Source organism: Podarcis filfolensis, assembly GCF_964270895.1.
Source record: "Podarcis filfolensis genome assembly, chromosome: 9".
Taxonomy (NCBI): Eukaryota; Metazoa; Chordata; class Lepidosauria; order Squamata; family Lacertidae; genus Podarcis; species Podarcis filfolensis.
In genome coordinates this window covers 33637203-33665101 of record NC_139610.1, presented here as the reverse complement: position 1 = coordinate 33665101, position 27899 = coordinate 33637203, and the positions used below count along the sequence as shown (strand labels likewise).

At 39.8% G+C, this 27899-nt stretch overlaps 1 protein-coding gene across 1 annotated transcript; it reads left to right on the top strand.

The window, feature by feature from the left end:
* On the top strand, nt 1-27899 carry ANXA10 (annexin A10). Its single transcript, XM_083631334.1, has 12 exons — nt 1-154; nt 6334-6415; nt 8223-8317; nt 12439-12552; nt 16293-16383; nt 18277-18356; nt 19265-19318; nt 19402-19495; nt 20509-20604; nt 21412-21470; nt 25665-25787; nt 27560-27899. The coding sequence occupies exons 1-12, from the start codon at nt 137-139 to the stop codon at nt 27626-27628; spliced, it is 975 nt and encodes a 324-aa protein (XP_083487460.1). The 5' UTR covers nt 1-136; the 3' UTR covers nt 27629-27899.

Here is a 27899-nt window from a genome sequence, read left to right as displayed (position 1 = left end):
CAGCTTGATTGCCCTGGTCCTACCAGTTCATCAGCTGAACAACTTTACAGCATTTGAGCTTCTTTTCTTCTCTTTTTTCAGTCTCTTTTCTGAACCCACCATCCAAGTAGTTTTTTACTTGGAGATTTGTGCCAAGATGTATAGCGGGAACTACGTGAGTACAATTATCCACAGTTTTCAAATTAACCTTTGCCTCTTTTCCCCCAAGAAGCATCAGAAGTGTAGTTTGCTGGTGGGAAACTGGTCCGACAGACTGAAGTCCATCTGCCATCTAGGAGCAGAATAATTTGGTGACTTATTAAAGCCTGCTTTGTTTAGTGATGAATATTTATAGCACAATCCTATACATGTCTACTCAGAAGTAAATCTCACTGAGTTAAACAGGGATTTTTCTAGGGGTGGCAAAGTAAAACACTGAAAGGGGGGAGCAGGTGAATTTCTAATAAAAATGAGAAGAATGGGGTTTATACATTTTCTCTCCTATCTCAAGTTCTATAACTCCTAGAAACTTGCTTTTTTAAAAATAAAAATAAAACTGACAATCTGCATATTATGGTTCATAGGGTTCAGCAGGGATTATGCCTAGGTAAGTGAGTATAGGATTGTGGTCTTAATTACCTTTAATTATACTGAAAATACATCTATAAATAACAGTACTATGCGGAATAACATTAATAGCGTTCGACAATATATTGCTTAATCCATGTATGAGGACAATGATGTCTCTTATAGAGTTCATTATTAATATGGCCAGTAATATTATTATCCATTCAAAATGCTTTTAGTGTATGCCTCACAAATTGCTCTGAAAAATCAATAGAAGACTTTCATAGGCACAAATGATCTTTCTCTAGCTATACAACTGAAAATATTTGCAGTAATTTAACTGACAATCCATTTCCTTGAGGAAATGTACCCTGATCCCACTTATTTTTCTAGCACCGTATTAGTCATTTTCATTTCACATCCATTTCTTTCATATTTGATTACCCAAGTTCAATAATATTTGAATAATTCACATGTTTTGCTTATGGGTCTAGATTAACTAGATTTAGTGCTGCCTTTTAAACACAGCAAATGATTTCATAGTTATGTCCAGAAGGACAGCTAGGGGCTGACTCACTTGTTAAATTGGCTGTTTATTTCCTCTCAAGACCCCTTCTGCATATGATCTAATTATGTGAACTGTGTAACTTGTGAGCTGGGAAGTAAATAGAACAGAAGCAACTACGTAGAACTTCATGTGTGGTATTGCTTATGTGTAAAGTTGTATCAGCCGAAACAAAGGTTCCATTATAACAAGTGAATCAGATTTCAACCTACTTCCATAAGTAATTCATCTCACACCACAGCATAATAACAATCGCTTGGTTAGTCTTTGGAATGGGGATGGGGTGGAGTCCAAGATCAAATGTACAAAATACTAGGAATGGAAGGTCAAAAAAGACTATCAATTACTGTCACATTGCTGCTGGGTATAACCATCCATGTACTAGCCTTCTCCACAATGCAGACACTGATACTTCACAAACAGGGCACTGGCATTAATAAGTATATCACACCCAATTTCCTGCAGAATAAAAGAAAACAAGTGAGAACTGTAGCAAATCATTGCAGTGTGGAATGCTCCTGTTCAGGGTTCCAGGCAATCAGTTACGGAATATTCCATTCCACCCTCTCTTCCGTTTCTCCACATGCTTGGTCCCCAATCAACCTGTTCAAAAAGGAACTAATTCCAGTTCAAGTTTGTTCTTTTACAAAACAAATTATTCCTTTCAGGTTCATCCTCAGCAAAAAAAAAAAAAAAAAAAAAAAAAAACAGTGCTCAGAATGTTACAAACTGCTGTATAGGGTCTAAAGGTAAATCAGGTAACTCAATAATAAGACAGGCAGAATGTCAACAGGTGAAGCTTTTCTCATAATCGTGACCCTTCCCCTCTGCAGGGAGGTGGGACCGATTCAGACGGTCCACCCCCACCACTTAATGGATCAAAATGGTTTCCAGAGAGTGGTAGGGGATGTTTTATCCCACGTTGATGGTCTTTCATTGGATGCAACCATATATAATTTAAGAAGCAGGAACTATTTATTGTCTTCCGTATGTATTGCACAGAGGGTGGATATTTCCCTTGGCTCGTTGTTGTTCGTAATTTGCAATAAAGGTGGATCAGAAAGGACCTGTTTGCAAAAGTAGATCTAAATTATAAGTATGAAACAGAGTTTGTTTTAAAATGAATTCCTAGCCGTAAAACATTCCTTCTATGAAAGCGTAGCTTCCATTGTTCTTTATCAGAACAGTGACTTACTAAACAAATATTATCAGAAGGCTGTTCATGCTTCAGATTGCAGTTTTTAATCATCAGAATATTATGTACTGTAGAATCATCAGAAGGAAAAAGAACCCACCAGCACAGGTTGGCTGGTTCAACTTCAGAGTCCAGCAGTGCATATGGGAAGTAACCAGATAATCTAATATGTGCATAGGATGTTTCTTTACCAACATCATGTTTGTGACTGAACTAGACCAGAATGAAAATCTGATTGATTTTTTGCTTTCTGCTAGTATTACATGTATTCAATTTTTTATCCATGGTTAGGAGATTGGTACCAGTTCTTACCTCCCACCCTTTCTCTGGTTAGTAGTAGCTAAGATGTGGCATTTCATCTGCACTGGTGCTTACCAAGGTAAATTCTAGTACCGTTCAGCTTTAATTCGGTTTAACTAGTTTTGCAAACCAACTTTCTAACCCTTGGTGCCAGTGCAGACACAGTTCTCTACCATAGTTCACAGTAGCCAGGGAAGTGAGGAGGGATATTGCAGGGGCAAGAAGTGGAGGGATTGTGCAAGCCCACACCTGACTTGGGTAAGAGATGGGTAAGATACTGTTAGTGTTTTATTTAAGGTGGAAAGGTTGCCTACTTTACGTAAAACAAGCTTCTACAGTGGTACCTCGGGTTAAGTACTTAATTTGTTCCGGAGGTCAGTTTTTAACCTGAAACTGAAGCACCACTTTAGCTAATGGGGCCTCCTGCTGCCGCCGCGCCGCCAGAGCACAATTTCTGTTCTCATCCTGAAGGAAAGTTCTTAACCTGAAGCACTATTTCTGGGTTAGCGGAGTCTGTAACCTGAAGTGTATGTAACCTGAGGTACCACTGTATTGCCCATCAACTACATCTGTACAACAGACTGAGTGATCACAGTCTTTCCCACTATGGTGAAATATATTGCATTTCTATTTAAATTTTACTAAGTTTACAGCTATACATATTTTTAAAATGGCACACACAACTTTTATACAAATCTGTCTTCATTTGTCTAAAGTTTTGGTAATGCATTTCCTTGGTTTTGGTGGTGCATAGGTGGCGACCCATGTTTTATCTGCATCAGGACATTGTGGGACAGCCTTCATTTCTATCCCCAAAATAAGTGGAAATATAGAACTGGCCCTTTTCTGTTCTATCTGAAATCAACAGCTCACTGGCAACCTTTTTGTTCCCCCAATCCATTTTTATTCCTGTTTTGCAGAAGCTGGTGGCAACAGTGGAGGGAAAAAGCTCAATTGTACAATATTGATTTAAGCACAGGCTCTTACAGTAACTATTTTAGAGTTCAGCATGTATGTGTGAAGGAGGGTGATTATTGGTAATTTTTCTATTTCTTCTTCTTTTGTAGACCGCATTTAGGGTAGCTCGGTAGTCGATTATCCACAGTATTTTGTGATCTGTCTCACAGCAGTTGCAAACACATGTTTTCTATTTTGGGGGAGGAAGAACCTTAGCGACTCTGCAGGTTCTTCCTCACTTTGATTTATGATGTGCTCTCCCATCCTGAAAAATATTTTAGACTAATCTGCAGAAGGAGTTATTGTGATGAGATTGCTGTGTCAAAGCTGCTGGAATCCAGCGATGGCACAAGTATAATGCCCTTTCTAATAATTCACTCTGATCTATGGGGAGGTGTTAGCTGAATACATCGGAGCCTGGTGAGGTATCTTATTCACCAGAGGGTATTTAAGGTCTTATTTCTCTCAAACTTTTACACATTTTTTTCTTCTTGCCAAGGATTCTTTATTTCTGCTATCAATATTTTCAAAGCGGTGCTTTGGAAGAATAATTTCAATTCTAAGTTGATAATGAATTAGGAAAGTGCCAAAGAGGAAAGAATGTGCATTCTTTTCTAAATCTGATGCTGAAATGCAGGTGGGCTGAGTGGTTTTGTTTCTTTCTTTCAAATGGCTGCACAGGCAACTTATGTGCAGAGAAAAACTAAATTATCTTAAATTCAAAGCTTTAAAGCCAGCTGAACTCCAAGGTTTACACATTATTATTAGTTTTTATTCTTATTTATTATATTTCTACATCACCCTTCATCTGAATATCACAGGTTGGTTTACAAGAGAAATACAGCTGTACCTTGATTCTCAAATGCATTGTGGCTCAAATGTTTTGGCTCCCAAACGCTGCAAACCTGGAACTGAGTGTTCCAGTTTGCGAACGTTTTTTGGAAGCCAAATGTCTGATGTGGCTTCCGCAGCTTCCAACTGAGTGCAGGAAGGTCCTACGGTCAATCGGAAGCCACGCCTTGGCTTTTGAACGTTTTTGGAAGTCGAACAGAGTTCTGGAATGGATTACGTTTGAGAACCAAGGTACGACTATACATAAAAACACATAGCACAATAGCAAACAGAAACATTAACCCCCCACACACAATTTAAAAAGTAATAGATTGTTAATTAGTCAAAGGCCTGGGAGGAAAGGATTTTTTTTTTAATTGGCCTGGTGCCTAGAGATATATAACAAAGGCACCAATTGAGCCTCAATGTGGGAGAAAAAATTGTTTACCCAGTGGTTATCTCAAAGACAATCTAGGTGTGACAAAGCAGCTCTCCACTTCCGCTCTGTCCCAATAAGAAAAAGTGGTGGTGCCTATTTCAAAAGGAAAATCTATGCTAAAAATGTATGCTTATACGAAAAGGCTTGGGACATTCCTTCTCTCCCAGCAGCATCCTGAATCCCATCTCATGCTGTTCAGGAGGTTTGCTAGATCCTCCTGAGAGCTTTCTGGAGGAGGCAGGAGATTGGAGAGCAGGGAGAAGGGCATTGGCAACCCTTGTATCAACTTCCTTCCACTTGTATTGCAGAGGATCTAAGCCATCAGACTCTACAAGTGTCCGTATTTACCAGGGACGTCCCTGATTTAAAGAAGCCATTCCAATTTCTGATTTGATCCCAGAATGTCCTGTTTTTCCTTAGGCCGTCCCTATTTTCATCGGAAAAATGTTAGAGGGTGTGGTAGGATATCTCTAGTTTCATTGGAGAAATGTTGGGGGTTTTATGCAATTATTTGACTCCCAAGCTGTCTGAAGGCAATCCTGTATAGGGAAGGGTTTTTTTTTAAAAAAAAAGTTTAATGTATTATTGTGTTTTTATATATGTTGGAAGCTGCACAGAGTGGCTGGGGCAACCCAGTGTGTGGGGTATAAATAGTAAAATTATTATGATGGAATGGGACATCCCTATTTTCACAGGAGAAATGTTGGAGGGCATGAGCCATTATTATTAGCATTGGAGTTTTTATTCCATTCTTCAGTCTAAAAAGGCTCCTAGAGCAACTTACAATGACTGCTCCCCACATTAAATGTGGGGCACCCTTTGCGTGGTCGCATGCAGCCCCCTGGACTCTATGTGGCACCATTAGCACAGGCTTGGCTTCGACTTCCCCAGGTGGGATACTTGGAGATCTCCGCCTACCTCAGCCAGTTGCCCAACCCCACCTGGGGAGGCGTTGCCAAGGTGATCAGGCCAGGTAGGGGGAGGGACTACCTGTCCACACAATAGGGGGAGGATCTTACTGGGAATTGTCAGTTGGCTCCAGACCCTGATATATAGTGGGAGGGTGGAGTGGGGTTTTTCTCAGAAGGGTAGTAGGAGATGGGAGAGTAGGAGAGTAGCCATCTCCTACTACCCTGCTGAGAAAAACCCCACTCCACCCTCCCACTATATATGACTTTTGTTTCAATGTGTCTGAAGAAGTGTGCATGCACACGACAGCTTATACCCAGAACAAACTTAGTTGGTCTCTAAGGTGCTCCTAAAAATATTCATGTGATCAAAGTAGTAACTCTTTTCCTTTTCAAACTGCAGGTTCAAGAGGCCTGATCTGGACCCCTCCATAAATGCAAAGATATGTAGTTTAAAATGCAAAGATATGTAGTTCTAGTTTAGGCCTACATTGACCACCAGGGCATTGCTTTTTTAAAAAAATAGGTCAATTTAAATAAATAACTAAAATAAAATAAAATAAAAAGGCTCACATTTCTTTTCTCTCAACAGATTCAAGGGACAATCTTCCCAGCTCCTACTTTTGACCCTGTTATGGATGCCCAGGTTCTCGGGGGAGCTCTACAAGGAATGGGTATGCAAATATGTTAACTATCATTCAGAAGCAATCCTGAAATTTCTTTAGATTTAATGGATGTACAGATACTAGCACCAAAGGCCAGTGGGAGGGGAGGGCAGAGAACAAATGTTATATATCCAATTATCTAGATCCATTTGAGTCTGGTTTCAGGCCCAGGTCTGGCACCAAAACAGCCTTGGTTGCCCTGATTGATATCTCTGCTAGGAGAGAGAGATGGGGAGTATGACCCTACTGGTTCTCTTTGACCTCTCAGTAGCTTTTGACACCATTGGCCATGGTGTTCCTCTGGAGTTTTGCAGGGAGGTAGGATTTGGAGACACTGTGGGTCACTACCAGAAAGTACTAGGATATTGTCACTCAACTCAATGACTTTTGAGTTGTAGGGTTCCACAAGGGTTCATTCTGTCTCTTGTGCTATCTAATATCTATATGAAAACATTGGGAGCTGCCATCTAGATAGCTGGAGCATGGCGTCCTCAGTCTGCTGATAACATGCAGCTCTATCTTTCCATTCCATCGGAATCAGGAAATGATGTGACAATGTTGGACAGGTGACTGGAAGCAGTGATGGACTAGATAAGGGCCAATCAACTAAAACCAAATCCTGATAAGATGGGGGTCCTGGTGTGTGTGTGTGTGTGTGTGTGTGAAGGGTTTCCTGATCTGGAAATAGTATTTTTAACTCTTTGGGGATGTTATAACTCTGGTTTTTAGGTGTTTGGGTTTTAGGTTTTAGCTATTTTGTTGTCAATGTGGTTGTAGGTGGGAGATGATACAGATACAGATGATACAGATACAGTCCAGCATTATCACTGGGGAGAATTAAGAGTATATTCAGCAGACAAAAAATACTGTGAAAACTTTTCAAGAAAATAAAGGAGAATCCTTTTTTTCACTCCCTGCTTTATGGGAAAAAAAACCAAAAGAGTCTTAATTATATTCAGAAGTATTTTTAAAAAAAGAAAAAACACCAGCTTTAACAAGGAGAAAACAAAGGCTTTCCAAGCTCCTGTCTCGCTACACTCAACACTCCAGATCATTAGTGGTAGGCAAGCTGTCTTCTAGGAAAATGTGCCTGTCCATAATGATCTTGTCTTATCGATAAGCTACTGAAACTCCTGAAAAAGTTCTGACATCCTCCAGGATTGCCCAGAACAGTTTTTAAATCACTGCATTTAAGTTATCATTTTAGTACTAAACCCCAATCATAAGCCAGAAACCATACACATTCTTCTTCTCTTTTTAGAATTGGGTTCCCAAAGCACAGAGCATTACTCAGAGGCAACTGTGAAGGAAACAGAAAATAAAAGAGCTCCTGTATTTATTATACAATCCCTTTGCACACATATATATGTAGTTTCAATCAGTAATCCAATTGTAAGTAGCCATAAAATCTGGAGCTCAGTAACATTAAAATAAAGATTTAAACAGTATCTGAAGGATGTAAACACAAGGGTCAGATATAAATCTTTACGCAATGACGAGCTCTTGTTCCATGAAAGCCATTATCCATTCTCTTGATGTGCTCATGTCCATTGCCCTTGAGAGATATGGCAATGCATCTGATAATGCTAACTATTTGTCAGTGGCACACCAGCAAGTCACAGGCACATAAGTACTTTAAATACCACTGGGGATTGTAAATGCCAATGGGATATTCATTTGTTGATATTTTTCTGCAGGAAATGCAATTAACACAGTGGAATAAAGCACAGCAACCACTGCCCAGTGCCAATAACACTGGCATGATAAACAAGTAACTGCTCCCTAATCTAATAATTATATTTTCTTTCTCTTAAAGATTGTGATAAAGACGTTCTAATTAATATTCTAACGCAGCGCTGCAATGCTCAGAGACTCATGATTGCCGAGGCTTACAGGAACATGTATGGCAGGGTAGGTTTTGATCATTTTGTTCACAACTATAGTTTTCAGTCTCCTGTTCCTATCACTGTTACTGGTTTTATATATATTTTTCTGGTGTATCCAGAAGTACTGCCATCTCATTTGTTGGCTACATGTGAATGAAGAACTATTTGCTTCACGGTCATCATAGGAAGTTCAGGTCTGTGGGCTAATAAAGTTCTTATTCCATTTCTCCATCACTTTGACCATGTCCTGTTTTTTATCCAGCAGAAGACTTACCTTCATGGGTCATGTCTACTGGGATGAAGTCTATATGCCAGAATATAAAAAGCACCAGTATAGGTGAACCAGAGTTCTTGTAGTGGTTAGATCGTCAGACTAAGACCTGGGAGAGACAAGTGTTTAAGTTCCCTTTCAGCAATGAAGCTCAGTGGATGACTTTGGACCAGTCACTGCCTCTCAGCCTAACCTACCTCACACAGTTATTGTGGGTATTAAATGAGGAGGGGAACCATGCATTTCACCTTGAACTCTTTGAGCATCGTGGATTTTTAAAAATGGAGATATAAATGCAAGAATAAGAATAAGAATAATGGAATCTCTTCTCTCTCCCCCCTTTGAACAAAATGTGCATACAAACATACACCTTATGCTATTTCAACCTTTTTTTTTTTTACAACTTTCCAAAAATCTTCTCATGCAGTATGGGATGCTACTGCTCAAGAAACACTACTGCAAAGCACCTTTGAGTTGCAGATCTCTTTGACCCCAAGAATGAGCATGTGGAGATCATTAGGGCATGTGAAGAGCTCTGCTGGATCAGGCCAGTGGACCATCTAGTCCAGCATCCTGTTTTCACAATGGCCAACCAGATGCCGATGGGAAGCACACAAGCAGAACCTAAGCAGAACAATATCCTCCCCAGCTACAGTTCTCAGCAACTGGTATTCAGAATCTTACTGCCTCCAACAGTAGAAGCAGAGTACAGCAGTCTTGGATAGTAGATATTCATAGCCTTAACCTCCATAAATGTGTCCAATTCGCTTAAAAAACCATCCAAGTTGGTGGCCACCAGTATCTGTTGCGGAGGTGAATTCCATATTTCAACTATGTGCTGTGTGAAGAAGTACTAGTTTTTGTCTGTCCTGAAATCCAACATCCAAGACTTAGTAGATGGCAGCATGGTGGGAGGTCCTTGCAAACTCTTTCTGAAGGAGCTAATTGGTGTGTTGAGGCATAATGCTAAACTATGGCTTGGCATTATGTGAATGAGTTTTGGACATGTCCAAACACTTCTGGTTAGCGTTAACCTTGGTTTAAGGAAACGTGTCATAAAACCCTGGTTTGTTTCCCTAAACCAGTAAGAACAGTTCCATGTCTGAATTAGATCATGTGATTTATCTAGGGCTGGATTGGACTGTGGGCAGCCATGGTGTTTTAGCCCAGGAAATGTTCTTTTTAAATGAAATCCTCCAAAAAAGGGTTTACTCTCACCTAAAACAGATTGTCTGGGCCTCTTCATCCTTAATGTAACAATCACATTTGCTGGTAGATATCCTTAAATGGGAGGTGTGGAAACTTAAAGGAAAAGCCTTTTCTCCATAATGTTTCTGATGGTTCTATAGTACCTAATATTCTGTTCAGATATTACCTCAGAGGACAGCCAAAGACCACCAAAGTGGAGGACAGGAAATGCCACTTGAATTAGCCTGCCATCATAGGGCCATTTCTGTGGCTGATATGATTAGCATGAGAAATTTTGTAAGCCATTTCCAGCAGGGCTATAAAGTAGGCTATAAGTATCCTAAATAAATGTGTGTGTGCATAGCAAATGTGATTGTCAGATAAAATTTGGTGCAACCCAGAACCTTTATCCAAGTATCAGCTGTTGTATCAGGTATCAGGACTGGAAAAATCCTGATGCCACACTATACCCACCTTTGAGATGATCTCATAGTCCTTACGTGCAGAGAGAAAGGAGTGCACTGCATGACTGCATCAAGGGACCAGGATCACTGTCCTGTCTACTGACTGATATCCATGGGTCCATGTAAAACACCCTTGAGCCAACAAAGGCTGACACAGCTCAGAACAGTTGCAGAGAAGCTAAAAGAGCTATAAGGCTGTTGCTTTCAGTTCTAAGATCATTAATGAGGAAGTTGAAAACACTGGCATTAAAATGAATTGCAAATTGCAAAATGAATTTTAAAAAAGCAAAAACAGATGCAAGTTGAAGCATATAGTTCCACTGAGACACATATGTCCATTAAAATATCAAAACTGGTTCTCTCATTTAGACCTAAGCACAAACTTCTCTGAGATGCCTTCTTACAATTACCCTATGCTTATTTCTCATAACCGAGATAATTAGAAAATGTTAATAATGACAATTCAGAGTTAGCTGTCTTGTCTTATTTTTCACTGCTCTTCTCCATTTACCCTAGTTCTAATTGCAGGGGGTAATTTTTAATTAGTCTCCATTTGTATTATTAATCAATTCCTACAGGCATGCTGTCAGCAGCAAATGTCTTAATGAATTAATTTCTATTCCACATGTGATTTAGTGGCTGTCAAATGTATCTAATGTGCATTCAGCAAAGATTACATATTGTTTCTTCATCATAAATTCATTTTTAATTTGTATGTCTCTTTCCTCATTGCTGCTCTGCCTACTATGTTAATTATATTCACTGGGCCTGTGGTTACCTTTAATTATTTGCCTTCTGAGAGCAGCTTTTGCATTAGCCGTGCTATATTTCATTTATAGTTTATATTACCCCTTTATTGCTAGATCCCTTGGTAATGAAAGTAATCATACACAATTCACAAAGAAACACTTAAAGCCAAGTTGCACTGGAGGACACATCCCCTTGTGTTTTGATTCAGTCAATCAAAATCTAGACCTTGAATTGGTGATCAAAGCAAAATAAAGGCTGGTAAATTGAAGGAAAGACAATATGCTCCTACCCAGTAAATATGATTCATCTATGGATGGAGGCTGAGTGAGGATTCAGCTGCTGAAAGAAGTACTATACATGCAAAGAATGGTAAACAGGGTGAAATTTTGTTGTTGTTTAGTTGTTTAGTCGTGTCCGACTCCTCGTGACCCCATGGACCAAATTACAAAATTAGAAATCCCATATCTGGTATCAGAGGATTGTGTACATAGTGAGCCCTTCTAGAGTTGTACTACACCAGGCGTGTGGGTGTCTGCCTCCTTTAACAGATGGTCATCGCACCAGCTGTGGTAGCACCAAGCAGGGTGTGAGGAACAAACCTTCCAACAGGTGATAGGCACTGATATAGTTGATCATGCCAATTTTTTGTACAATATCCACAGCTACACATGAAGTAATTTTAATGGGGGCTTGGGCATTCTGGAAATAGTGCTAAAACACACACACACACACACACACACACACACACACACACAAACAAACAAATTCCATAGCCTCCAAGCACCCTGATTTTCCAAGGCCAGCCCTGTAATTACAGAAGCCATCCAGGTTTCTGATTTGATCCTGAAATATTCCATTTTTCATTTTTCCTCCACATCTCAGAGAACAATTAAAAGTGGTGCATGTAGGTACAAAAATGGAGTCCTGTTTACACTGAAAAGAAAAACCTTGCATTAGATGAAGGAAACGGTGAAGGCCTTCCTATAATTTTGAAGGAAAAGGTCACCAATCCACTTTAAATTCTGTAATTGCAATGCTTCAGCAGCCAACCATTTCTTAGGAAACATGGGGGGTGTTGAATCCTTTATTTACAAGTGGAGTTGATTTGCAAATGGAGCCTGACACTGTCTACTCAGAAGGAAGCCTTATTGTATTCAGTGGAGCTTACCCCCAGGTAACTGGGTCAAGACTGGGCAGCTTTCACTGCAATCCAAAGCATTTTTACTCGGAACTAAGTTCAAAGGGATTTACTCTCTAGTATGTTCCTGATCATTCTCACAGTTTCCGTTGTTGTTGAGGGCAAGTGGTTTTCTACTTGGTATGTTCAGTGTGACAAAGCTGCAGAACACCTCCTCACTATTACTAAGATTGTACAGTACACATGATTATATCATCACTCATATACAGTAAATGAATTTGCACTGAGAAATGCAGGATGTGCAGGATAACTAAAGATCACTTTCTTTTCCCAAGGATTTACTACTGGACCTGAAAGAAACTCTCTCGGGTCATTTCAAGGAAGTTATGGTTGGCCTGATGTATCCGCCTGCATCATATGATGCCCATGAACTCTGGCATGCTATGAAGGTACTTGTTGAACCCTTGTAGACATTTTTATATAGTTTATTTATTGAGATTTGGCTACAGACCATAAGGTCAGGGTTTTATTATTGAATCTGGAGTTAATATATCAATTTAAGTCCAGGTTACCCAGCAGCAGGGGTGGACCTTGGTCTTTCAAATTTTAGCAGCACCCTGTGTGAGGTTGAAATTCGGTGGCCTCTATCTATTGCCTTCTGTTCTGCTCCATTCACTATGTCACAGTTGTGACACCCTGAGACGCCCCCTAGGCTTGGCACCCAGTGCAGCGGAATCGGTTGAGCTGCCTCGGATAGCAAACCACCTCCCCCTTGGACAGACCAAGCTCTGATCACTAAGATCTTCCTTTTTTTTTTTAAATAATATTTATTGAAGTTTCCAAAATACAGAAAGAGAAGAAAAGAAATTATGAAGATACATTCAGAACCTTATTTTCAAACATCCACTTTCTGGGACTCCCCCCTTCCCCCACCCCTACCGTATTCCCCTTTCATATTGTTGTTTCCACAAGTTCTGTTTCTGATTTAAAGCACAATTTATATACCCCATTGTTCAAATTTAAATTTATACAAACCTTATGCAACACCCTTGATAAAAAAAAAGCAAAAGATCTCTCCCCATAGCCCGCCCCCTTTTCTTTCCACAATGTCCCCCTTTTTTCCCATTAAAGTAAAAGCACACAGAATAAAAGTATAAAAAAATAAGAAATATATTAGAAAAAAAAAAAACCAATTCAGAAAATAGTTGCAAGCCTTTGGATTCTAATTCTCCCTCCCCTTCCCCGGTTTAATTTCCCTTATCCTCCAATCTATGTTTCCAGCCTGGAAGTCTTAAGTCCATCAATCCCATTTTTCCCCCAACTCCTTGCAGAATTATTTCCCATTTTTAGGATTACTTTTTAAAAATTAATTCCTAAATCTTTAAAAATGTCAAATTATAAAATTCCCCCCATTGTTCTTTCAAGGTTATAGTCCAGCTTCCTCTTGTTCCGCTGCTAAAACTTTCTTATTCAGAAGTTTAGTAACTCTACATGGGTTGTTGTTATTCAGGAACAAAAACTTGCGTTCAGTCCCTTCCTTCTTCAGTAAAGTATTCTGTTGTCTCCTTTTAGTCTAAACACCCTGTAGACGAGATTCAGTTTCAGTTTTGCAGCTTTCCCAGGAGATAACCAGTTCTGTGAAATTCCGAAGTGTTGTATTTTTCCCGGCTTACGCCCATCTTTGTAATGTCCCGAAGCTCCTCTAGGGGGGTTGTTGTGACTTTGTTTCCAAAAATCCGATTGTTCTCCGTATTTTCGCCATTTTGTATTCAAGTCTTAACAAATTATATCAAGTTGTAACAAATTTGACCAGCCAGGTCCTTGTAATAAAATCCTCTTTAAAATTCCGACTTTGACAGCTACTTTGACAGCTGTCAAAATCACCGGCTCTTTTCACCAGGCTCACTCCTCAATCGCCCCGGTTCCCAGGGAGGGGGGTGCATTTTCCTTCTCCTTCAATTCTTCCTCCAGCACAATTCTTGTACTTTCCCATCATGGAATTCTTGATTTTAGCAAAGATACCGTTCTTTTTGGGCCTTGGCTTCCCAATCCTTGTTTTAAAATGTCTACAATAGGGAGGGGGACTGACTTCCTTTTTAGATCCCCCCCCGCTCGTCTCAAATCCAAAAAATTTTTCTTCTTTTAAACCCGATTTCCAATTTACTCACGGGTTGTTGTTAAAAGTCCAAATTCTCAATGGAAGAAGTCAGCGCTCTCCGCCGGATGGCATGCGGCTTCGCTCGGCAGGGATGGCAGAGGACTCAAAGCACCACGCTTCTCCCCGGCACCCGATCCGTAGCCTTTAAAAAGGCTCCTTCACGAGTCGGGAGGGCGCTAGCGGTGCTAGCCGAGTCTCCAAGTCCACGGCCCCCGTGGCCGTGGTTTCTAAGGGTCCCCGCATCGCCGGTGCGGTAAAACCCAGCCCCTGCCGAGCCGGCTCCCTCCGGAGCTCGGAGGGAGTCCGCCATTCGGCGATGGCGCCAACCCGGAAGTCCCTGATCACTAAGATCTTCCAAGGAGACCCTGCTTGTCATTCCACAACCCGCAGATTATCTCTTAATGGTGATGTGGAAGATCTTCTTGATGAAACCTCCCAATCTCTAGAATGCCCTCACTAGCGTAATTTGTGAGACACAGATAGTAATTACTAGGGCTGGGCAATATATCATTATATCACCCAAAACCACTTTGAAGTTCACATCGTGATAATTGTTTCATAATATTTGAGCTGGCAATGTATTGTGAATCACAATGTGTGTAAGGGCTAGGCAATATCTGGTTTTCAACCTCGCAAGAACTCAACAGCTAAATATTGCAATGTTATCAGCAGCTAAACCTCACAATATCACCAGCTAAACATTGCAGTCTACCACAATGTCTGAAATAAAGATGGAACTATACAGAGGTGAACAGGACAATATCCTGGCAACTGCTACAACTTAGAGGTCTATCCTGGCAACTGACACTACTTAGGGGTCTTTTTACCTAGCTCTTAGATACTTTTATTGAATAGTATTGTTTGTACTTTTTATGTAAACTGCTTAGAGATTATTAGTATATCAAGTAGTATAAGCATTTTATAAATAAATAAAACGGGAGAAAATATGTACATGATAATTGGTAATTCCACAGATTTTAGGTATATATTTAATCATTTAATTTGACTAAAAAGCATGGAACAAACTTGTGTATCACTATAAACAAGGACCATGAACCAGAACAAAAGCAGCTGATTGTTCATCACAAATTAATTTTTATGGCCAACATGTGGAACTAATAGCTACTATTGTCCTGCTATTATCTCCAATTCTGCACACAAACATACCCATTGCAACTGTCAATGGTGAAGCTATTTCTACATGGACTCAAACCTTGTTCCCATAATGGTTTGCCTAAGCATGAAATAGCCACATTGCCTGGTCCCCTGCATATTTATTCAGAATTTCAGTGAGATGACTCATTCTCAGATAAGTGCACCTGGGGTTCCAGTCTTAGCATAGCAGCATGCTACCAAGCTTCATGTGTGCAACTGGGACAATACACAGTAACAAAGCAGAGCGCACTATCACTGCTTCACAAGCCTGATCTTCTTCCATACTTGCTGCAGAGAGACTTCTTCAGCCCAAATTTAATCCATCTGAACTGGCGAAGCAGGGAGAAAGCACTCTACTTCATCAACCCAATCTAGATTGCTTTCTTCCTCAGTGGTCACCTCAAGGCAATTATGGAACAGAACAGGACAGATTAAGGAGATGGCAAGTCAGCGAGATGAAAAAGGATGTCCAAGGGAGAGTGCCATGGACCAGATTCAGAGACCTGGAAGTCTGGATTGGACCCATGGGCTGCAGGTTCCAGATACCTTTTTTTTTACTCTTTCATAAGGACACCGTTAATACTGGCACACTTCATGTGGAGCTAAAATATCGCTAATATTGGTGCAGCTTATCTCATTTTCCACCTTGTTTTATCGAAGGAATGGCAATGCTTAAATTCAAAATGTCACAGGCTTAGGCAGTCCAGTGCTCAGTGACCAATTCACTGCTAAAAAGCAATAAGATTTTTCAAATCACGGCTTCTCAGGAAAACAAGAACTTGAGGAAAAACATGGCATGCTGTATTTATTCTAAATAAATGTATTTGTAACCACTGTTTATACTAGCAATGTTTTTTTTTCTCTGCTTTGACATAGGGGGCTGGCACAGAGGAGAATTGCCTCATTGACATATTGGCCTCGAGATCAAATGGAGAGATCTTCCAGATGAAGGAGGCCTACCTAATGCGTAATAATCCCCATTGTTCCCTGCAAAAATGTACAGTTGCAGCTGCAATCGAGAAGAGGCTAAATGCTTATAATTACAATAAATAAATTGTAAAAATTGTAAATGCTTAATTACATTACAAGCCTACATGCTTCCTGCTACTTTTGTCATTGGTTTCCCCACAGAATCCTGGGAATTGTACTTTGACGAGGTGCTGACAGGATTCCACACATACACACACACCAGAAAAACTACAGTCATTATTATTCTTAAACTACTTTGAGGCTGCAATCCTATATATACTTACTTGGGAGTAAGCCTCAGTGAATACAGTTGGTCTTACATCCAAGCAAACACCATAGGATTAAGCAGTTATCCTGTAGCACATGTAAGCTTTAAATATGCCTCTATTATCCAAACCAACCAGTTCTTCCTTTAAAAAACTAGGTGTTTGGAGAGGCTTGCGTAGGCAACAAAGAGCAATAGCAATACCTTTCTTACTCCGTCCCTTAATTAAGTTGTGTTTTAGAAATAAAATGCACAGCTCTACTTTATTTCTCTGAAAATTTATATGCAGTAAAATGAGGGTTATGAGAACCATTGGGCATGATTGTTCAACTCCATGTTTAATACTAAGCATAGCTAAAACAACATGATTATTCTGTGGCCACAAGGAGCTTTTTGTTATCCTACTAATTTCCCTCACTGAAGATGTGGGAAAGGACCAGACCACGAATCATTTGTTAAGTAAAAAGGTGGCATTATTAGGTCATTAGAGCAGGATCTTAATACTATTCCACATTGGAACAAAAATAAATTTAAAAAAAATCATAAAATTTGATTATAATTAATTCATATACATTATATGAATATATTTTTGTATCTTTGAGTTCCTATGTTTACTTTGTAGAATGCCTCCTAATCAGTGTGTAGCACGTAGAGAACCAGTATTTCCCATTAATAAAATGAAGATATTATGCTTCAGACAGTGTCATTTTAGGGACTCTTTTTGCAGTTGCTGTTTGAGAACGTACTTTGCTTACTATGCTAAGTCTCTTCTGCAGCATAGTTATCATGATAATTATTATTTACCTGCTTGGTGTAGAATATTCACACATTTCCAGTCCATCTCCTGTTCCCAATATCCTTATATTAGAGACAAATTAATTTCCTCCAAGTTGTGCAGCTCAGTGGGTTTCCACATTGGCTTGCTTGCCAAGAAACCTTCTATCCCTCCAACAGAACCTCTGTGCACCAAAGGATTCAGTGCAATGGTCCATAGTGCACAGCCAGCTCACAAGAGCCTGGTCATCATTTCACACAAATTACCACATTTTTTGCTCTATAAGACTCACTTTTTCCCTCCTGAAAAGTAAGGGGAAATGTGTGTGCGTCTTATGGAGCGAATGCAGGCTGCGCAGCTATCACAGAAGCCAGAACAGCAAGAGGGATTGCTGCTTTCACTGTGCAGCAATCCCTCTTGCTGTTCTGGCTTCTGGGATTCAGAATATTTTTTTCTTGTTTTCCTCCTCCAAAAACTAGGTGCGTCTTGTGGTCTGGTGCGTCTTATAGAGCGAAAAATATGGTAATTGTCCATGCACACAAAAGCACACGCACGTGCGCACATACACCCTGCAGATGCACCTTGCATGGGGTAATTGTGCAAGTTGTTTCTCAGCAAAGTGAAGCTGCCATTACTGCTCTTCTCGCAGCAGGATTGCTTTTATTCTTGAATTCTTTGTCCTAGTGAAATTATTTACCTTTTCAGTGTTAAGCACCTTGCGTCCCAGCTACAGTCTAGCCAGTAGAGAATTCTTTAGCCTTTTGAAAGGCATTGATTGGACATCTTTTGACATGTGAAATATCAGCTTTTACTCATACGCAGTTGAAATGCATTTATTGTGTTCTTCCTAGAATATGACAGTGACCTTCTTCAAGATATTGATTCTGAGACCTCTGGACACTTTAGGGATACACTTATGAACCTTGCTCAGGTATAGTTTGCATAATTATTTGAAGAATTGCATGGTTAAAAAGGCAAAAACATTTGTGTTGTCCTGCATTGATGGGAATTTTTAAAATGAACTTTTGTAGAATGAATAGGGGAGAATTCCTTCTGAATTTTCATCTACAACTTATTTTTTATTTATTTAGAAGATTTCTATCCTGCCTGTCAGTCCTAATGATCCTCAAGGTGCCTTACACTGTCTCTGTAATACACACTTCTTTGGCCACGTGAAATCTCTTGTTTCTAATTGCAGAAGCAGAACTCACCACTCACCTTATTTCAAATGGTATATTCACAAGGTATCTGTGGTCCAGTTCACACTGATGCCATCCCACTCCCTCTGTAATTTCCTGATTCACAGTAAGCCAAAGTCTGCCATTGCATCTGAATCAGTAAACTATGGTTTGCACTTGACCTCCAGACACAAAATGGAAGTTATGCTTTCAATATATATTCCAGTTCTGGCTTGAAAGGCAAGCACTAGCCAGATATTGTGAATTTGGATGAGAAACCATGGCTTGTACTAAGTAGGGGGCAGAAATCAGAGTGCATGAGGGGTGCAGGGGGGGATGTAACACTAAAGCTTCATGTAACACTAAAACATGGTTTGCATGTCATAGGTGGGTGTTTAATCAGATGTACTGTTGTCTGTAAAATGAAAATGAAAGATAGGGTGGACAGTGTTTAAAATAACCAGGTTTAGGGGATGGTAAGAGTGCATGTATGAGTGCATGTATCCATGGTTCAATATTGAAAGCTGTGTGCAGTGCCCTCATCTGAGTAGCTACAACTAGCTCCATGTCAAATTAAAGCGATAAATGGGCTTCCAGGGCAAGGGGTGTAGCACACTACCAAAATCACCACAAATTCTCACTTCAAGTTATTTATTTCCAGGGAACGAGACAAGAAGGGTATGCAGATCCTGTTATGGCTGCTCAGGATGCTATGGTATGCAACAATATTCAAAATTAGTTTGAAAAGTTGTTTGATGTAATCGCCTCCCGCTCACCGTTGTTCTTCTAATGATCTAGGTCATATGGGAAGCCTGCCAGCAAAAAACTGGAGAACACAAGAACATGCTGCAGATGATTCTGTGCAACAAGAGCTACCAGCAGTTGTGGATGGGTAATTCCTTTTCATCACGGCTTCACTATGTCAATATGTAACAGAAAGAGTCATGCAGCACTTGACATGCCCAAACGCTAGTATTCCCAGAAATCAGCTAACTTGGTTTAATTCAAACGGATTGCATTTGAAGGCCAATTAATACATATGAATGCATATTTCACTGAGGACAAGGCTATTGAAGGCTGCCAGCCATGATGGCTATGTTCTAGCTCCATCGTTGAATTGGGCTTTGCCTCTGAACGCCAGTCATGCACAAGTCCTGTTTGCAGGCTTTGCAAGGAATCTGGTTGGCCCTTGTGAGAACAAGCCGGTGGTCTAGATGGGCCTTTGGCCTGATCCAGCAAAGCTTTTCTTACTTTCTTATGAAGCAGCTTCTCCCCCCCTCCCCATGCCCAAACACATCTTCCGATATGTGGGCTGACCTAGATGGACCACAATGCAAAATGGGTCCATTGCACAAGTTGCATACAATTTTTTGCTGTGCCGAACTGATATCCATGTACAGAAGGAACCTACATGAAACAGCACTATTGTGTAAAATAGCCAGAGAATAGCACTAGAATCTGTCATACTGATGTTCTCACCTTGGCCAAATAAGTCATAAGTGACAATGGCTACTATAGTTGTTACATACGGCATATATGTGTAGTTGTTGGCATCCGTCTGTCTCGGGAGACAGTGGAGGTGTGTGCCTTTCAGGGTAAAGTCAAATTGTTGGAAGGCTGCAGCACTGCTGTGGCTGTACAGACTGATACAGAAGAGACATGTTTTGTTGCAACGGGGGCAGATGAAGGCCATTATAATTCTTTTCTCAGTTTAAGCAGTGGTGATTGTCAAAGCACATTCCTTGGCAAAGAGGCCAATATTTTTTTCAAATTATTGAATACTGTATTAGATCTTTATTTTAAAATCTTCAAACTATCAGTGAACTGGAGCACTAATATTCCAATTCATTTATTAAAATTAACTGAGAAAAAACTAACTCCTCACCAGCCATATATTTTCTTAAGTTTTCCAGGAATTTCAGAATATCTCTGGACAAGATATAGTAGATGCCATTAATCAATGTTATGATGGATACTTTCAGGAACTACTGGTTGCAATAGGTAACAAAATATTTATAAATTTTACTACACTATGATATTACTTTTATGTTTTAATATCCTTTATATCATCCCTTTCTTAAAGTGACACATTTTGAATATATGCAATACATTACCAAATATACAAAAATGAAAAAAATTAAATGCAATCTGGGGAAAGCACTATGTTCATTTAAAATAACACTGCTATAAGCTCTCCAACCTACCAGCTACTATTCGCCTGGAGAAAATTGCTGCTCACTCTGAATGAGCAGCTAATTGTACTTCTGTTTTATTGCTGTTGCTACAGATTTCCTGCACCACGTTCAGGAAGTCTAGATCTTCACTCAGTAAAACTATTGACAATGGTTAGAGCTTTTTAGACTCCATTTTAAATACAGCTTTTCTATGGAATTGGTCTTCTTGACATCTGAAGAAACCATTTCAAACTGTAAAATATTTAATGAAATAGATGGCACAAAGACAATTAATTGCCTGCAGCCTTTGAAACTTCTAGTGAGTAATTATGTTGATAGCCCCACTAGAAGATTGGAAAACAAAACATTTTAAGGCCAACACTGCTCATGATGTTGGAGTGTCATAGAGCTAACTATAAACTATGGGATTTTAAGTCACTTCAGATATCAGTGTTCATTCTGTTTGTTCCTTCCATTCGAACCCATTCACCACCAACTGTCAGAAAAACATATTCCACAAAAGGTGGAAAGAAATGGACAGGCTCATACCACCCGAGACACAACTAATGATTATTAATGTCAAATTTGTTTCAATTTTTAAGTTTGTAACATTGTTGTCTGATTTCCCCCTCAGTTCTGTGTGTCAGAGACAAAGCTTCCTATTTTGCATATAGACTTTACAATGCAATTCACGTGAGTATTTGCCTAATTTGAGAAGCACAATTTTGCTATTATTTTGTTTGTACATGGCCCCATTCTCCTCTAAAGGAGTTGTAATCCTCAGTTTTAAAGTGCTGCTTCCTAGCTTTAGGGCTTTCTCATAATCATAATCATGTCATTCACAAATCCCAAACAATCCACTTGATGTAGTGACAAATGCAAATGCAACCCAACAACACTTTTCCAAAAATGGTTCGGGATACAAATCACTCCCAGGTTTACAACCTAATGCTAAATGTTTCTACTCAGAAATAAGTTTGGTGGGACATAGGTGGCATCCACACCATACATTTATGAACATTTATGGCACTTCAACAGTAATGACTTTCCCCAAAGAATACTTAGGATTGTAATCTTAAACCCTGTTTAGTTACGTCTGGGAGCAGGTGGCACTGTGGTCTAAACCACTGAGCCTCTTGGGCTTGCTGATCGGAAGGTCAGCAGTTCAAATCCGCAAGACGGGGTGAGCTCCTGTTACTCTGTCCCAGCTTCTGCCAACCTACTGTAGCAGTTCAAAAGCACACCAGTGCAAGTAGATAAATAGGTGCCACTGCGACGGGAAGGTTAACAGCATTTCCATGTGCTCTTCCAAGCACTCATCACGGTGTCCTGTTGTCCCAGAAGCGGTTTAGTCATGCTGGCCACATGACCCAGAAAGCTGTCTGTGGACAAACACCAGCTGCCTCAGCCTGAAAGTGAGATGAGTGCCACAACCCCATAGTCGCCTTTGACTGGGCGTAACCATCCAGAGGTCCTTTACCTTTTTACTTTTTACATCTGGGAATATGGGACCGTACATTTAACCAACCCTCATTGAAGCGTAGTTCTTTCCAGCATGCCATATGCTCAGGGTAAACATGTGACGTGGGGAACCTTCTCTAGTCATACATCTTAGAAGCCTGGAAGAATTTGCTGCAGATAATTTCTCTGAATAGGTGAGAATGTAGAAGGAGCCAGGTGACAACAGGGGCAGTGCTAAAGGCAGAGTTTTAGCCCTTCACATGAGTAATGACTAAAGGAGCCTTAAGGGCCATGCTATTTAAACAAGGCAACATGGGTAGGGATGGAAGAGCTGGTGTCAAAAGGTGACTGCATCAGAAATTCTCCATAGCCAATTGCTTGGAAGAATGAGATTCTACTCTAAACTGCCCTCCCAGTGGACAAATGCCAGTGTGAGAAATTGGTGGACTCTCCATCAGAGATTTTTAAGCAGAGGTTGAATAGCCACCTGTCAGAGATTCTTTAGTTGTGATTCCTGCATTGCAGGGATTGGACTCAATGACCCTTGGGGACCCTTCCAACGCTACAATTCTGTGATCCTGTATGCATCTTCAACTGAAAACAAATCTTTACCATCAGTTGAAACGGCACTATTCAGTGTGGACTGACACTCCCTCTGGTGTACAAACCTGAAATTACAATTGAGGAGGTTCCATCATGCAATAAATCGTCTGCTCTGTGGTTTGAAAAATAACCTGGACACTGTCAGATGCACTATTTTCTATATAAACTTCATTTGCATTCAGAACAGCTAAAGTGCCAGCATGTGGCAATAGGATAAGCCCCTATACACATCAAAGAACCCTAAATACTGCATATTTCATTGGCCAGTTAGCACTTCACTCCTGACTGGGCCTTGTTGCAGGAAAGTGAGCCCATCATTTCAAAAATCTCTTACTTCCAAACAGTATCCAATTTAATTTCTGAATAGACATCGCAAGGAACTTTCCCTTTCTTTTGAGAGTTGATCAGTGGGGCGGGGAAGAGTTGCTTCTTGAGATTTCAAGGAGCAGGGTGGCGCCTTTCCCACCAGCAGATCAACTCAATTTACGTGTTTTATTTTTAAACATCTCTTCAGTTTAATTTCCTGAGAATAAGCATTGCTTCCTCAAGTAATTATTGAGGAATTTGCACAATAGCCTTTTGGGAGCAGGACTGACCATGAAGTATAGTTTGTCCCTCTTTCTCCCAGAGGACAGCTGGATAGTAAAGAGACACACGTGGGGACAAAGTCGGTCCATGGGGCAGCTGCATGTACTTTGTGCTCACTTATAAAGCAAGGTTTGTTTGGGTGTTTTTAACACGAAAAGGAGTGTGTGGGTGAAGGAAGGTAAACCTTGTTCCTTCCCTTACTTGAACTCACTGTCATCTAATGTATGAGCAATTTTCTCCCTGACTCACTTCCAGTATGGGATGGAAGAAAATTGCTTGAAAAAATAGAACATACAGGTGGAGAAAATGAACTGTTTCATCCCCTCACACAGTATCATGGCAGGAGGACATTTACACCACTTTATATGTTAACAGTGAGGCCTCTATATTTTTTCAATTATTATTATTTTTATTTATTTATTCATACATACATACATACATACATACATACATACCCCACACACTCTGGGTGGCTCCCAACTGAATATTTAAAACATGATACAGCATTAAACATTAAAAACTTCCCTAAACAAATTCCCTAAATAAATGCTCAAGGTGGATTACAATATACCACACACACGTGTATCCTCACAAATACCCTTTGTAATAGGTTATAATAAGAGACAGGGACTTGATCAGAAAAAAACTAGGTACGCTTCATGGCCAGATTCCTTGCGCCTTCCTGAGATCTATGGGCCACAGATGCCGAAAGGCATTTTAAAATGCCGACAAGGCAGCAATTTGCATATATTTCTGAATTCAAAGTTGCTGTTCTCCTCTTCTCCAGTTTACTGCTCAAGTTAGATCTTCAAGTGAGCTGTTAAAATTAACATTTGCACACCCCCTGCAAAGGATGGGCAGGAAAAATACAATGGTGAGAAGTTACAGCTGTATCCCAATTAAAGTAAATTGCAGAGTAAGTCTGACTCATACACTCCCATGCTTGAGAGACTTCTCAGATCTCTACTATAGCATCGTTTAAAGTGCTTAGCCCATGCATTAGAATGTGGAGTAATGAGGAGACAACTGGAGCCTATAAAGTATTTTTCAGGCACAGTCCTTGAAGGGCAGGAGAGGACCAGTGACACAGATTTTGAAGGATTTTCTCAGTTCATAAATGTACCTGCATTCATGTACCGGTATCCAATAGTACAGATATTCTGTGTTCATATGCTCAATGGTGCAGCAAACAAATGTCATTTTGGACCATATTAAAAAGAACTTGGAAATGCATATACACTAGCCAATTGCAATTTCAGAGGTATCTGACACAATATAAATGTGCATACGTTAGTATATTACAAAGGTTTTCCTGTAAAAAAAGTAACAGTGTGCAAGATTTTTCTAAGCTCTTCATCATAAAAATCAAACCTGCAAATAGTTATTTTATTCCCTTATCACTGCTTCCTCTTGGGAAAAAAAAGCCCCTTCATAGATAATGGGCAAATTTATCTTGCCATATGGGAAAGACATACTGGCCAGCTAAATGCAGTTCAGAATACTGTGTCCTCTAGATGTCACCATTGTTCCATAAACCTCATGTTTTTCAGGTCAAGTATCTGGGTACTCCTTATATGGACCGATTTAAGTTGTTGGTTGTACTAACTAAACAAATAGGCAATTACTGAAGTATCAACAAAAATCATTCAGCAGTTACTCAGATTTACTACTATTATAAACCCACATTTTCTTGAAAGTCTCATTGTCCCAAAGCAAAATAAATAAATAAATGCAACTTAGCCTGTAATTCTATACACACTTACTTGGAAATAAAATCCATTGAACTCTGTGGGATTTACTGAGTAGACATACATAAGTTTGTACTGTTAAGAGAGAGAGAGAGAGAGAGAGAGAGATTCTTAATTCTCCTTTTCTTTAACCCCTTAGTATGTTTCTGTGTGCTGCTCTGGTTCACCAGAAGTGGCTTAGTCATGCTGGCCACATGACCAGGAAGCTGTACGCTGGCTCCCTCAGCCAATAAAGCGAGATGAGCGCCGCAACCCCAGAGTCGGCCACGACTGGACCTAGTGGTCAGGGGTCCCTTTACCTTTACCTTTTATGCAGAGTGCAGCACAGTCTGTACAGTAAAAATTTATTACTCTCAATATTTCTCACAACTGTATTCCATGACCATTCATCCTAATTTATCATCTGAGACAAAAAGTTAACCTGTTTCAATGGTATATATAAAAAACAGACGTCTAAAACAGTCAAATGTCTCCTGTCCCCTTTCAGGAGTTAGGATTCCATAACAAAACAGTTATACGGATACTGGTTGCCAGAAGTGAAATAGACCTGCTGAACATAAGACAACGTTATAAAGAGAGATATGGAAAATCACTGTTCCATGATATCAAAGTAAGTATGTTTGGGTTGACTCTAATAATTTAGACATTAAAATAAAAGACAGCAATCGTTTTAGACATCCATGCGTATCCTCAGATATCAAGAACGCAGAAAGTAATTGCTTCTGAATGAACCAACCAACTTCTTGTTTCTTAACAGATTAAATCCTGTTCCTCTTAACTATTTGCACCATGCTTACAATTTCTACTAGTAAGATGCACTGCATCTCTGAAAGATGCCCAGTGGTACTGCCCTTGTTCTTACTGTATGTCATACTTGCCCTGATTTTCTTGGAAGCCAAAACAGGCTCACTGTCTGCTTAACTTAATGCAGTTGGTGTCATTTCCATGAATAAAACAAAACACCAAAAACATTGAAAGCAATGCTGTTACTCCAAAACACAACACAGTGTACTCCTTATTTGTGGTATTAAACTATATTTCATCAAAATATATAGTTTCTTCAAAATATAGTATAATATATTTTATTTTACTCAGTGCAACCAATTTTACACCAGGAGAAATCCAAGAACACACTGCTGGGCTCCCCAAGTGATATTAGAGATTCCACCTTTAGAATGCAACAACTAGTAACTCTTTGACCTTATCCAGTATGTTCAATTAGTTGTCTTATTCAAGATCTTAAGTTAGTTGAGGAGCATACAGAAGATTCCCTCAAAGTATATCAGAGACTATGGCCCCAAACTTTGCAATCAGTCCCCAAAAAACCCACTGAATTGCAAATATGAACCATATGCATAGCAAAGCTTTTTGGCACAGAAACTATGACAGAGACAAGAAGTAGTTAAATGATAATGATCCCTGGCAAAAACGATGATGTTCTAATTATGCATAGTGTTTATTCATGTACCCATGCCACTTTTCAGACAAACAGAGCAAATACAACGTACCAGGATGGGCTAAGAATCTGTCCTAGAATGTTGTGACACACCATAGATTGTGGGGGTTTTTTGTGGGTCTGCCTTCAGATGGTGGTGTTTGTTGTATTAGGTGGAGGAGGCGAATTCACAACCTGGCCTTCATTCTAAGGCCCAAATATAAACCAACCGCAAATAACAACAATGGTTGGTCTATCCTTCTGGATGGCCAAGCCAAAACAATGGAGGCAGGAGGCAGGGATGAAATACCGTAAGACTGGTTGCAAGATGGAATCATGCCAACTCAAGGCACTTCCAGGTGACCTGTTTATTACATTTGTTTGCAGAAATTAGACGTTGGCTATTTGATGAGCTCTTATTCTGACTTGTTTGTTGGGAGGTTATGTCTAAGAAAGTGTTGTCCCCCAATTTCTGGAGTATTTTCCCATCAATTTCCATATCACAAAAGTCCAGTCTTTTGAGGAAGCAGATTTGTTGCATAAGACCTGCCAATGAACTACAATTGCACAGCATGAATTTGCTGGTATGAGATTGAATCCAAACCCAAAATAACCAGTCTGGAAACACCCTCCCATGTTGCTACTGCACTTCCTCAACCTGCATGAGACACTGCTAGGCCAAACAGGAGTTTCACTGAGAAAGAACAGGCACAGCAGCAACTGAAGATCACCTCTGTCTTTTGCTTCTCTGTCCTGCAAGTGTATGAAGACTATCCTCAAACTCCTCTTGGTTATATCTGCCTTACATATGCCAAGTTCAGAAACTCCTATCAGCAGCTCTGCCATTTAAAAAGTGATTAAGTTCTTGCAGAAAGCAACAGAGTTGCTGTTGCTGATTTTTTTTAAAAAAATGTGTAATATTTAATGAATATTTATTTATCTTGCAGCATTTTTCCTCCGGACATTATGAGAGTGCTTTACTTGCCATCTGTGCAGGTGATGCTGAAGATTATTAGAGGGAAGAAAACTATGCTAAAAACGAAATAGTTTAGGGATGGATATGCTTTCAATAATAAGAGATTCAAGCTGCCCTCATTATTTCTCTGTGTACTAATACACTTCCCAGTGTGATCAGTTCAATGTCTATTCTTTTCTAAATTTGTTTTGAACCAATATAGATTTTCACTTACCAGATTTTTTTAAAGAATGAATACTTCGCTATTAATATATTGCATTTTACAAACTTACTTCAAAGTAGACTCTAATAAAATCCATGTGATTCCTTTC

Bases quoted from the DNA above. Each gene is read 5' to 3' on its own strand.
- ANXA10 (XM_083631334.1), top strand. The intron at 6,416-8,222 runs GTATGCAAATAT...TTTCTCTTAAAG, and splicing joins GGGAGCTCTACAAGGAATGG to ATTGTGATAAAGACGTTCTA. The intron at 16,384-18,276 runs GTAATAATCCCC...TGTTCTTCCTAG, and splicing joins GAAGGAGGCCTACCTAATGC to AATATGACAGTGACCTTCTT.